General features: G+C 43.8%; 1 protein-coding gene across 6 annotated transcripts; it reads right to left on the bottom strand.

Moving 5' to 3' along the window:
• Positions 1 to 4,394: 4,394 nt before the first annotated feature.
• Positions 4,395 to 10,898, bottom strand: SPRY2 (sprouty RTK signaling antagonist 2). 6 transcript variants are annotated; one of them, XM_035565196.1, is made up of 2 exons: positions 9,924 to 10,898; positions 4,395 to 6,167 (listed from the first exon to the last, which is right to left on the bottom strand). In XM_035565196.1, the coding sequence occupies exon 2, from the start codon at positions 6,114 to 6,116 to the stop codon at positions 5,175 to 5,177; it is 942 nt and encodes a 313-aa protein (XP_035421089.1). In that variant the 5' UTR covers positions 6,117 to 6,167; positions 9,924 to 10,898; the 3' UTR covers positions 4,395 to 5,174. The 6 variants fall into 6 exon arrangements, with proteins under 6 accessions (XP_035421089.1, XP_035421091.1, XP_035421092.1 ...); XM_035565198.1 differs by lacking the exon at positions 9,924 to 10,898 and adding an exon at positions 8,588 to 8,796; XM_035565199.1 differs by lacking the exon at positions 9,924 to 10,898 and adding an exon at positions 8,315 to 8,402.
• Between the last annotated feature and the right edge of the window lie 2,259 nt (positions 10,899 to 13,157).

The following is a 13,157-nucleotide window of genomic DNA, read 5'->3' as shown; positions in this document are numbered from 1 at the left end:
TTAGTTTAAAAGTTTGAACACTTTAGCCATGAGCTGCTCTAATTAGCACACAGGATTTCAGTCAAAGTGAAAAAATAAAATAAAAAAAATCCTGTAGCAGAGGCAAAGAACTTTGGGTATGTAGTACAGTCTCCTGCCTTTTCCAAAGGCTGAAAACTATCAAACTCCCATCAGGTGAAATCCATGCTACCCATGCCCATAGGTAATTGCATTGGCTTTCTCAACGATGCCTATGACAGTAAATACCAAATATTTTTATTGTAGTAAGACCTCTGTTTCTGACATCTGAAGCAGAACAACACTAAATTAAAACAAATGGTAAGTACTTAAAGACACACAAAATATTCTCTAACAGTAAAAGTCATACTAAAGAAATGAAAAGAGGATGTTTTCTGGAACTGTGTATTTCAATGTCACATGAATGGAAAAACACTTTATATCTCTCTAAAGTGCAGGATAGCTACAGCGAGGTAATCATTTTTTCCACCTTGTCTTAAACTTTCAGAAACAGAATACTAATGAGAAAAGCATGTTGCACCCTCCTCTTTCACCTTTTGTCCCAGTAAGTGGCAGTAAACCCTTATGTATTAAGGTGAGGAAGGGTTAAGAGGAGGGACAGGGACCAGGACCAAAAGGAAGAAATATGAAGAGAGACATAAAATTAATGAATAGAGGGTCTCCTCAGACTGAAACAATGTTTTTGGAAAGAAGAAATACTATATATATGCCCAGAGTTTTCATGTCAAAGAGTCTTAATTTCAATGAGACTTTTTTTTTTCTAAATTTCCTGTTTTAAACCAGATTGTGCACAGTTCCAGTTTTATAATAATAATATAATAATAATAATAATAATAATAATAATAATAATAAAACACAGCTTATTTTTCTATGAAAAACAATGGAAGCAAATTGAGTATTTTCATTAGTAAGGATTTGATATGTTTTTTCACCATTTAGTCTACCTGTGACCCCAACCTGCAATTAATTTATTTAAGATGAGCCAATACACTGCTGACATTTTCAGTAAGAAGTCTATCCAACTCCTATTCATACAGACATTACTCAATCAAGCGTGCTCTCATATTCAGCCAATTTCTTTCTGGGTCTCTGCTCCAGTGACTGATTGAGAAATTAGTCTCAGCAAATGAGATCATTATTACTCACTGTACCTGCACACATCTAGGAACATCTGAGACAAGACAGACTGTTCAAATCCTTCTTCCTCAACAGTTAATTCCTAAAAATAATTGAATGTTCTACTGCAGTGCAGAAATGCATTCTATTCTCCCCCATCATTTAAGAATAAGCCTTAAGATTTCACTCATCCCAAAAACTAGTTATTTTGTATTTTGCCAAAGTGAAAATTGTATCAGTTCATGTTGTGTATTAAAAAAAAAAAAAAAAAAGGCAAATAATGCATGGTGCAGTAAGTGATTAGTACCTTGCTACTGTCAAATCACTTCCACCTCAGACAAGCTGATGGCTTGGTGAGAAAGTGTAAAAGAGCTATGGAATTAATCTTCCTGCCCACATAACTACTGTACTGTTCATTTGAAGAATTTTGTCTTTTGAAGACTGATTTGGTAACTCACTTGAATATGTAAATACTCACCTGAATATGATCTCAAATCCTTGAAGAACACATTTTATTTCCATCTAAAGTACTATACCTTTTTATTTTCCACTTGAATCAAAGTTTCTTTTTCTTTTTTACTGCTATGATCACTATCTCAAAAAAGAAATTATAATCAAGCCTCAAACCATTAAAGAGCAAAATAAAAAATTTGCTTGAGGATATTAATAGAGACATTCCTAAGTTACTGTACAAGCAAATTTGATGTATTTATTTGTAGCTCACACCATACGGAAAAATAATTTGCTATAAGCTATTTGTTTCCATTGTTACTATAGCCAACTGTCAGTCCAATCCTGCAAGTCTCTAACTTTATGCAAACATTACAGTGACATCAGAATTTATAAAAGGTTCACAGATCAAAACACTAAAGCAACAACACAACAAATGGAGCAGTAAGAAGGGTTTTCCCCTCTCTCCTGTTTTAATAGCTCTCTTAAAATCAAAGTTCTATAGCGTGTATATCTGGCACAGCTTTTGCTGTTATCCTCAAAACCTGTGTACGGAAAATTTTCCTTTTATACACCTAGACTTTCCTATCTCAAAGGACAAAGCAGGTATGCTTTAATAACATTATCTCAATCCACTTGAAAAGCTCTCTTAATTCTTACTGAAACAATCTAATCTATTTGAGGCAAGATTTTGGTTTTATTTAGAATAGTAAAGCTTATCTAATTAAGTGTAATATTAAGTTGTTAACTAACATGCACAAGCCAACTTTTAAGAGTCTACTGCACACATGTTTATTTATACTAACAGAAGCCTAAATCCCAGCACACTAGTTAGGCCAATGTGCTGCATAATGCCATCTTCCTGTGTACACCCTCATTCCCAAGTGTCATATATACACCTAATTCACTGGTAACATGCTTACCTGCTGAGGAGGAATCTACTACTTATCCTCACTAAGAACCAAGTGGAATGTGACAACCAGTGTTCAATGTCAAGACCAGCTTCAAATTTCACTATCAACAGGAAGATGTTTTTCCCTTTCCCTTCGAACCTAAGTAGTTAAAATATTTGTTAGTATACAAAACAAAACAATTGCAGTATCATAATTTCTTTAAGAGGACTTGGAGTTGCACCCCTCTTGACTGCTACACTGCTCAGCCATGCTGCAGTTTGGAAGTTTCACCCTCAGCTTTCCTTAGAGATACCTTCCTTGAGTGAAATATAAGCCACTGAAAAGTTAGGGCTCATCTTCAGTATTGTCAAGTTCATTAATACAATGAAAAGAATGGGTTCACTGTGTACTAAAATCAGTGTTGTGTTGGTTTCCAAAATACAGCCTAAAGGTCAAAGATTTCCCCAATGAATGGGCTAGTTGATTATTCCCAGGCTTGTTTTCAATCAGCATGGTTGCAAGACTAACCAAGGACCGTTTAAGCATTAGCACCTGATTCTGGAATTAGAACAGAGGAAGGTTACCAACCCCTTCAAATTTTCAGAACAAAATTTCTGTTAATAAAAATAAAAATCCCTGTTTATCAGCAACCAAACACAATCCCACATGTATACCCCAACACAATATAATGATGCACTATAAGAATAGACAAATTACTCATGTAACGTAAGCCACCTTCTTCCTGGCAAATTCTACTCAGAAGGCTAAATATATACGGTTTGTTGTTGTATACCAAATTATCCAGACAGTTCATGCAAGAGGAAAGAAAACCAGCTTATATATATATATGTTTTTTTTCACTAGAGAGGTAAGGAGGAAAGAAAGGGAGAGAATGAGCAAGGCCTATGTATCAGCTATTTTTGTTTTGCAAACTAGTCAGGACTTGCACTTTTTAATTTCACTTGATGACTGATAACCAATACACACAAACACACAGGTTTTTGAATACTGCAGTGTAAATTGCTTCAAACACCAGATCACAGATTAAAATTCAGGGGCAAAAAGATGTAATATTTACTCGATGCTCTGTTTTTCAACCTTTAGTGAGTTCTTAATTTATTAGTTATAATTTGTTTTTGTTGGAGAGAGTTCAGAAAAGGCTGTGAGATTTTTCTGCGCGTCAGCTTAAAAATACTTACAACTATTTCTTGAATGTCAGCTTAAGAAATGTATAAATAAAATTCAACATTAAGACCTCTAAACTTTGAGAGACATGCTCAGAACAGGAAATGATAGTTTGTTAATAAAGAAAGGTAAATCATTCTCTAGACTTCCGGTGGGAAACTTGGCAGCAAAAGGATTTTGACCTCAGTGGAAGGTAACTGCCACAAATGACAAATCAAGCAACTTTCTTCTTACAAGTGAAGCAAATGTTTGACATAAGGCTGGACTACATTCAGATCTATCATTCCCTGTGGCATATTCTTCTGCTTTGAACAAGTAATCCTGCAAGCTTTTTGTACTGACCATATCAATTTCCTTTTTTTTTTTTTTTGTGGATGATTATTTATTTCCTATCTGAAGCACAAAAGTTCATCACTTATAGAATAGTTCAAGCTTTCAGTGCCTATTAGTCCTAGTCTGGAATGAATTAATGCATTTTCCTATTCCATTTTCCTTTTCTGATGTAGGAACAGAGCATATGTGACATTTGTGTAAAGGAAGTGAAAATCATGGATTATTTTCAGATGAAGCAGGAAACAAAGAAAAGTACACTTGGAGTGCACTTCTATTTTGTTTTTCCAGATGATCAGATTAAAGTCACTGTGACTATATTACTTTGAAGTTTGCAATTTAAAGTACTGGTTTTCCCAACTCAGAACAATAAATGGGGGGAAAAAATGACAAGTAGCCCAGTTTAATTTCAAACGTTAATATATTTTCTATTTTATAGTGAACATATGCATCGTTCACCCCTTATTTGCAGCAACTATGACATCCTCATAAAAAGGGGTGACATTTGTAAGATGCCTCTTAAAATAAATATTTCTTTTTATAAAATAATAAAACTTCAAATAAATATTCTTTACACTAAACAATATGTTGAAAAAATTAGAAAATAAAGGCTGAATTTTACTGTAACTGTACAATATACATGAAGTCCAAAGGGAAATCAGAGTCTTGTAATAGGTTTCTGTAAGACAAAATACAATCTAAAAACATACTGATTGATTCACATTCTTCCGAATGTACAACATATTAGTATAATATTTTGTGACTGTGCCATGTCTTATGACACCACTTTTTCACAGTTGAAAATATTATTGTATATACAAAAATATAGCACATTATCTCTGGCAGAAAACAATGAAAAAAGGGAGTAATTTGCTAATTTACAAATTTTTGCAAGTACTATTCACAAACAATAGAGTTGCCTAGGAGTGTCTGTGTTGCTTTAGCTTATGCAATATGTGGGTCACAATGTACTGTATCCCTTTTTTTTTCCCCTGTATCGCACTAGCTGGATTCTAGCAAGCATATCAGTTAAGATGGCACACACAGAGAAAAGCATGTCACTGCAAAAAGCAAAGTGTATCCCCAACCCTTCTACTACAGTGCCAAGACCATAGTTGCTTAGTTGGTTGCATATGTATGTTAAAATAATCCTTATTACTTGACTATTTCCGATTAGTGATGCTATGTTGGCTTTTCAAAGTTCCTGGGGGGGACACTGGGAACTTTGCAGCAAACCGTGTTTGAGTGTTTACAGCGGCACCCAGGCCTGTTTACCCGGTCGTAACAGCCCTGGCACAATTTAAGGCAACCCTTGGCTGGCAGGTAACACCACAGGCAAGGCAGAAAGAGGGACACCACACCCATGGCAGACCATCTAGTGCAGCAATGTGACTGACTGCAAGAGCAGGGGTTGTCAGCACAGTTGTCCTCATCATCATTAGAGCAGTGATAGAAGAGGCCCTTCACACAGCAAACACAAGTCCCGTAATCAACCACGTTCTGGGCTGAGCAAAGACACTGCTTGTCACAGATCCAACATGATGGGAGGGTCCTTGGATAAGTGCACTCCTTACACTTGCATTTCCCACAGTCCTCGCACCTGTAGATGTGCGTTCCCAAGTCTTCTTTACTCAGCAGCTTCAGCTCATTTGACTTGAGCTCAGACTTGGGCTGCATTCGGATTATCCCATCAGCCACCGGCCCTGAAGATGATCCTAGAAGTCTCTGTTCAGAGGAATTACTGCTCGTACTTGTCCTCGTACTGCTCCGTGAACCTGTGCTGACTGTGCTGATGGAGCGGGACAGAGGTGCCCGAGGAGAAATGTGGGTTTGCATGTGCTGAATCCGGCTAAAATGACGATGTTCAGGCAAGCCATGGGGCCTTTCATTTTTGGGTTGGGTTGCTAGGCGGGGAGTGGACTTGACCCCATGCCGCGGAGCCACTGTCGGTCCCTCCGTGTACTCATTTGTGTTTCGGATGGCTCTGATCTGGTCCAAGGACAACACGTGAACCTGCTGCGCCAGGACATCCCTCAAGTCGGGCTCCCCATGTGGTCTCCCACTGTCACGCCGAGCCTGTAGCAAGGCCTGCGACCCACTGCCGTGCTGAGCTCTCGTCTCCATCAGTGCCCGGAAGCGTGCTCACCCCAGCAGGCTTAGAACACATCTGAAATCCTGGAGCAACAAAGAGAGGATTCACTAATTGCAACACATCTCATGCTCTCCAGCACCCTTTCCGGCCTGCAGGATCCCACAGCACTGCACACATTCAAGCAATGCATCAGCCATTAAAAAAGGAGTCACATCTAGTGCAGAGCGTAGCACAGGTCAGCTGAATATGCCTCACTTGGCCTGTTTAGGCTACTCCTGAAGAGAGCTTAAAAGAAATTCTGTTCTAGGTCCATGTATTTCAACTCGCAGCTCTAGAAAGTCTAGGCATTACACCTGATAACCAAGACTTCCCAGGCCATCTTCTGGTTAGACTGCGGGTTCTAATGTGGCTAAATTTCAGCCACTTGAAGTGACTCTTCACATGATACTACCGAAAAACTTATTTTACATTAAATACTAAAAAAAAAGAGCCTGAAAGTATTTAGCAAGTGTAATGTGACCTGCTGATGACAGACATATAATTCTCCAATTTTGTTTAAAACTGGATAATATTTTGGTAGCCTAGTCTCTTTACACATTAAACTTTACATGATGTAAATAGGAAATTTTAGTTTAATACCAATGGTCCCAAGAAAAACACTAAATAGCAATAAAATGTTTGAGGTTAGACATTAAATGAGTTAGTGCTACCAAAAACTTCAACAGCAGAAGTATAAATATCTTTCTCCAATATTTTAGTGTGTCATACTTATGTACACCACTGTGATTGTTATTTTAAGGCTCAATACTACAAAAGCAATGCTACCAGTTTTATTTTTTTTTAAAACGTGTAAAAAATTCCATAGATTACATTTCCAATTGCAAGTATTACCAAGAGTGGCTTGTGGGACAGAGGCATGCATGATATAATCAAACAAAGCTAGCATCCAAGAAGACTACTTGATTGCAATTATTACTTTAAAGGATCATTAACTACAAAGTTGAAATGCAAACTGAATAATTTAAATGGAAAGCCAGTAAAAGACCCAGAATATGTGAACTTGTACATAACTAACTTCCACATTAAAATATGCACAAGTTTCAAGCACTGACCTCTAGATCAGTTAGTATTTGTTTTGCCTTTATCATATTTTAAAGCAGTTCTCAAATCCAATTACCTATACAAAAATCCAGAACAATATTTTACAATTAAAACCCAAGCAGGAACCAAGCTTCTTACAAGGACCACACAATGTCTTCAATTATACCTAGAAAGAGCACCATAGTGTTACCCTGTACACATCAGTTACCAACAATAATACTATACCACAGTATAATAAATATAGCCAAACACTTTAACAATGAATATCTCAAGACACTGTCTTTATTCTAACAGCAGCGGAAAACATTTAACCTTTTAACTCCTGGCGTCCTGCCCTCAAGTACATTTTCTTTCCAAAAAAAATTTGAAGTTTTAAGAGTGACCTAATGCTTTAAATACTGCCAAATCCTGGTTTTGCATGCAGTGTCATGGTGCCCCCCTCCCAAATAAAATAAAATAAAATAAAAAGTCTTGCAAAGTTGTCTTGAAGCACTGCTTCTGTTTTCTTCAAAGTAAAGCTTTCAAGTATAAAATGCTTCAGCCAACTGGCTAAGTAGGCATTCCCTCATCTGAAACTGTCTCGAGATAAAAAAGAATGCAAAATACGTTCCCCATCCTTGAGAGCAACCGGTAACTCTATCTGCCCTCCACCCCGCCCAGACTTTAGCCAGCGAAGCCCCTGCCTCTCCAGCAGTGACAACCCAGCGCAAAAGCGGAGCTGACCCTGACCTGCCAGGCGCTTAAAACGACCCCGGTCTCGGCGGCGGAGCCCTCCTCAGACGCCCAGGTGGGAGCTGGAGGAGAAGCCCCGGCGCTTTGCTGCCTCCATCTCCCCGCAGCAGGTGGGGAACGGCAGCCCCCCGCCCGCCGGCGCTGCAGGCAAGGCAGCGGCCCCGCAAGTGCAGACAACCTGGAGATAAAGAGGAGACATCCCCTGGGCTGGGAGGTGGGAGGGGGCGGCCGCAGCTGCCTTATCAGGAAAGTCAACCCCACGTTTCCTTTTAACTCTTCCCCCCCGTGCCCTCCCCCGAAAGATGCTAAAGAAGCCTTCCCCTACCGGGTAATGCCCGGCGCCCTGCAGACGGTTTGAGACAACACCTCCAGGACAGCTGGGTAAAAGGCAAATTACCCCCTCTCGCCTTGCCGTAAGCATCCCTTCAGGTCCACAAAGCTGCTCTCGCTTTACCCATTCTCAACGAGTTGTCTGAACTTCAGTTCCCCACTCCCGCCCCTGTCCAGGAGGCATTTCCAGCTGAACATCAGTCCTAGCCGCGCGGTCTGCCTTCCTCTCCCCTTGATAGATCCGCTAACAGGTCAAGATGTAAAGCTCCAGCACGTTTATTTGCAAACACACGTATGCCTGAAAACTCGTAGGGGAAAGCACTGGGTCCCTCTGACTCACCGCTTCTCGCCTTTCCATCCACAAAGCCCAGGGAAGCAGCGCTGGCCTTTTTGTGTGTGCGTGTGGGTGATAACACCATTCCCCACTTCCAAAAGCCAAAGTCCACTCTCGCAGAGCTCAAGTGCCATGATTGCTAACTTTTCCTAGCTGGGATTTTCAAAAGAGTGAGCGGGGGGCCGTGTTTCTTGCTCGCACGTTTGGGGAACTGCGATGCGCAAGGGGCTTCTTGCGTGCTGTGGAAAAACCCCGTGTCTCGCTGGCTGGGAGAAGGCGAGCCTAAGGGGAAAAGTCCTCTGCCCGTGAATTTCTGTTTTGTGTCCGGAGCCTGTGCAAGGCACCCCCACCCCCATCCCCACCGCACACACACCAACCACCTCCTCTTCTTTCAAAGTGCTTTGAAACCCCCATTAAGGGCCGAGTGTGTGATCGGACTATGGATTAGGGCAAAAGGGACTTTACCATCGGGGTGGGGCAAACTGACACACAAATAACTTGCAGAAAACACCAGCAGGTTTTTTTTTTTTTTTTTTTTTTTTTTGGTGTGGGGGCTGCTGCACAGTAAACCCACCAAAAGGTTAAAAAAATAAAAAAAAAAATAAAAAAATTAAGGCTTTCCTACCCCTCCACACATGCATTCTGCACAGTGGAACCTGGGGGGAGAAGTTTCCCCGTCTTCTGGATCGAATTAATTTCATCACACGAGAAATATACATGTACACACACACATTTATCGCAGGCGTGCACTCACTTCCGAATTGCACAGATCTCCCGACGCCACGACAAGACAGGCGTAAACCACGCACTGGAAGGCGGGGTGCTCGTTCTCCCCCGGGCCGGGGAGCACAAGCAGCCCCTGCTCTCGCCACCCCCGCCGCGTCCTTCCTTCACACCCCCGGGGGCTCGTCGGAAGCCCACGCGTGCCCGGCGGGGCTGGGGCGCTCAGGACAGCCCGTGCCCTGCTCCCCGCAGCAGGGAGATCGCGCCGCAGCCCCCCGCCTCCCCTCGCAGCCCCCGCTGCCACTGCCTGCACCCCCCGCGCAGCCCCGCGCCCCCCGCGCAGCTTTCCGCCCCCCTCGGCACCCCGGCGGGGTGCAAACACGGCGCAGCCCGCAAAACCCCAGCGGATCTCCCCCCTGAGAGAAACCGCTCCGAAATCCCACCTCCAGCTCCTCTCTGGGAAAGGAAGGAGAGGGGAAGGGGGGAGAGGGAGAACCTGTGCAAATGGAAAAGGGATCGGCCTCAAACATTTCCACGAGTTTTCTTGGAGCAACCTGGAGGGGGGCGGGGGGGGGGGTTACTGAAAAGCTTGTTTTGCAAAGAAGGAAAAGGCTCTCACCGTGATCGCGGCGCTGCACCAAACCCCTCTCTCTCTTGTATTTTCTTCTTCCTGCGGTTTGCAAATAAATCCAGCCCTAAAGCAAAAAAAAATTCTTTTCCAAACTCTGCTTTAGTCCAACTTGCAAATTAGAGTAAGAATGATCACCATGTAAAAAGTCCAGAGCAAAGTTAGGTCCCTCTCCCCAGATCGATTATAAATATGTGTGTGCGCGTATATACTATAATAATAATAATAAAAACACCTCTCCGGATCTGGGTGGGTTTTCTTTGCTCCTAAAAAGAAATCACTCTCACGCACACTTTCCTTTTTTTTTCGTCAATGAACAGGAGGCCGAATCGCCAATACCAAGTCACTTTTTTGTTGTTGTTGCCAATGATCGAGAGGAAGGGGAAAGCCAAAGAAAACAAAATAAAGTGGATCTAAAATAAAATCCCAAAGCTTTCTTCCACTGAGCTCCTCCAAAAAAGCAGCTTGTGCAATGTAGCCGTTCTGCTGAGAGGCTGCTCGTTGCAAGCTCCTCTCCCCTCTCTCCCTCTAGGTTTCTCGCTCCCTCTGCGAGTGTGTGTTGCAGGCAGCGCTGTGGTTTGCAATCGGGGGGGTGTTTTGGGAGCGCAGCGGATTTGTGGTGGTGGTTGTTGTTGTGTGTTTGGAGAAGGAGGAGGAAGATTTGAGATCTGAGCTGTAGGGGCTCGGCGTTTTTCTGCTCGCTCGCTCTCCCCCTCTCTCTCTTTTTCTTTCCGGAGGAGGTAGGGTGATCTCTCTGCAAAAGCAGCAGTAAATGGCGTCATGTGGATCTGAGGAGGAACAGAGCAGTTGTTGTCCCAGAGGATATATCGCATCCGGTCCCAGCTCATTGGCTCTGCGGGGCTACATTCACTGGCGCTCCCAGCGCACTGCCAGCACTCCGAGCTGCGGGAGGTATTCAAAAAGGGCAGCGCCGCCGCCACCAGCACCAGCTCTGCTACCACCAGCACCACTGCCACCAGCGCCCCAGCCTTATTTCCGTCCCGGGGAGCCCCGCAGCCGTCCCGCCGTCGTCTGGCTCCACCGGAGGCTGTTCCGTGCACGCTCGCACGGTGCTCGGGGCTGCTTTTGTGCTCGCGTGTGTTTATTCAGAGGCAGGCAGCGCTCTCTTTGCAGGGCGGCCCAGGGGAGCTGGCTTCTCCCGAGCAAGGAGACCCGTTCCCAGGTGCTTCCCCTCCCCCACTCCTCCCCCCCCATCTCGGTGGAATAAAACTTTTAACTTTCTGCTTTCCCCCCCCAACACCACCCCTTCCTTTTCAGCAACCAGCCCCTGGCCAAGCTGGGGAGGAGGAAGAAGGGCTGCATATTCCTCGGGGCGTTGTGCTGGGGCTGAAAATGCCGGGGTGCAGAGAGGGGCCCCGGGCTCCGCAAGGGCGGGGGTTGTCGGGGGGGGGAAAGCAGCAAATCCCCCGCAGGGCTTGCGGCGGGGGCCCGGGCCAGGCTGCTGACAGCGAGCCGCGGTGCTTTCCGTGCCCCGGGCGGCCGGGGGGTGGGGTGGGGGTGGGATTTTATTTTATTTTATTTTATTTTATTTTATTTTATTTTATTATTTATTTATTTAACTTTATTTCATTTCATTTTACGTTATTTCCTTTTACTTTGCTTATTTAGTTTGCTTAAAAACAAACAAACAAACAAAAAAACAGCTTGGTTGCTGTTGTTTTAGTTAATGCCCATTTGCCTGTGGGAGCAGCTCCCAAAAGTGACTGTTCATCTTCTGGGCGTCCCCTGCCACGGTCCCCTTTGGGCGAGCTGCAATCACCGGCGGGGCCACTGTCGTTGGGCCCGGGCATCTTGCTCCTACATGTATCTTTAAGCGCGCAAAGCAGTGTATCCACGTAGGCATGCACAGAGCGCTAATATGCCCGTATCACGTGTGGCCCTGCTTAAAATATACACGGCGTGCAGAGCAGTAATGCATTGCATTATTTACATGAGCTACTCTTGGTACAAAAAACCCCAACAGCCCTTTTTAAAATACTGGAGGCAATTTGCAGGCACTTCCTCTTCTACACCTGCTAGTCACCACTCTTTGAACGAGGTGGTTGTTATTAATAAAAATAGAAGAAGAAAAAAAAAAGGCAGTGTAATACACTGATGGCCTTCAAGTTTTCATAATTTTCTAGGTCGATACCCATTCGTCCGCAGTAACACTGTGCAGCCACATGTTATTTTTCCTAGTCACTTGACGGGAGGATGCACCGGGTTGCAGAGGTCCACATTTGTCCTCCCGCGGGGACTTCACCAGCAGCACAAGGCTGCTGTCCTGGCTCGGATGTTGCCCCCGTCCCGTCCCCACCCTCCTCACCCCGGGAGAGCCGCGGATGGAACCCCTCTGCCAGAGCCCTGAGGGGCTCAGGGATGGCTTTTAGGGAGGGCTCCCCGACAGAGGGAGCGCAGGGGTGTGCGGAAGGAGTGGGAGGACAGACACGCGGAGCCCCCCGTGGGAGCCCTGGGCCCTGAATGCTCTGCAGTGCGTGATCAGCAAGATCCTCAGAGTTGGGGGTGCTGGGGGACGGGGTGTTGGGGGGTGTCGTTTGGAAAGCGAAGGTCAGGAGGAAGCTCCCTGCTTGGAGCTGCGCTGCAGAGCGTGCCAGTGGATTCGCCGCGGGTGGACCTGCACATCCTCAGGGGTGCGCCACATGGTCAAGATTCTTGTTTCCTTGAGGAAATCCATGGGGTTCATCCGTGAGGGATGTGCACAGGTTAAAACACTAAACACTGGGCAGACAGAAGACACGATGTTAATTTCACTTTGCTGTGGAAAGAGAGAAAAATCACTTCCACATAGTAAAGCCAAAAATACGTAAAGGACTCTTTGTATGAGTCTGTTAGATTATTTCTCAGCATATAAATGGAGTACATAAATATAAACTGAAAAAAATCGTAATACCATTTTTTAAAATGGGGCAGTCTGTGGTGCAATCGGCAATTTAAATGCCAGTTCTCAAGTACAGGTGTATACACTTAATATAGTGAGTAGTCCTAATGATGGATATGAAAACAGTGAAGCTGTTTGTATTCGTAGAGCCAGTCATGTGTGCAAAATGGTGAAGTATCAATCTCATAGAAAAAAAGAAAACACAAAAGAGAGAGAGAAAATAAAAAGTAAAAGCAAACATACAGCATCCTATCACTGTTTAGTTTGAAAGAGAAACACCAAACCTGCAAAGATCTGTGCACAAGCTTATCTACTTAGCTTGCATA

The sequence above is a fragment of the Cygnus atratus genome, chromosome 1 (genome assembly GCF_013377495.2).
Source record: "Cygnus atratus isolate AKBS03 ecotype Queensland, Australia chromosome 1, CAtr_DNAZoo_HiC_assembly, whole genome shotgun sequence".
Classification (NCBI taxonomy): domain Eukaryota; kingdom Metazoa; phylum Chordata; class Aves; order Anseriformes; family Anatidae; genus Cygnus; species Cygnus atratus.
The sequence above is the reverse complement of the archived record's forward strand: the minus strand, read 5'-3'. Positions and strand labels throughout refer to the sequence as shown.

Bases quoted from the DNA above. Each gene is read 5' to 3' on its own strand.
- SPRY2 (XM_035565196.1), bottom strand. From the start codon at position 6,116: ATGGAGACGAGAGCTCAGCACGGCAGTGGGTCGCAGGCCTTGCTACAG.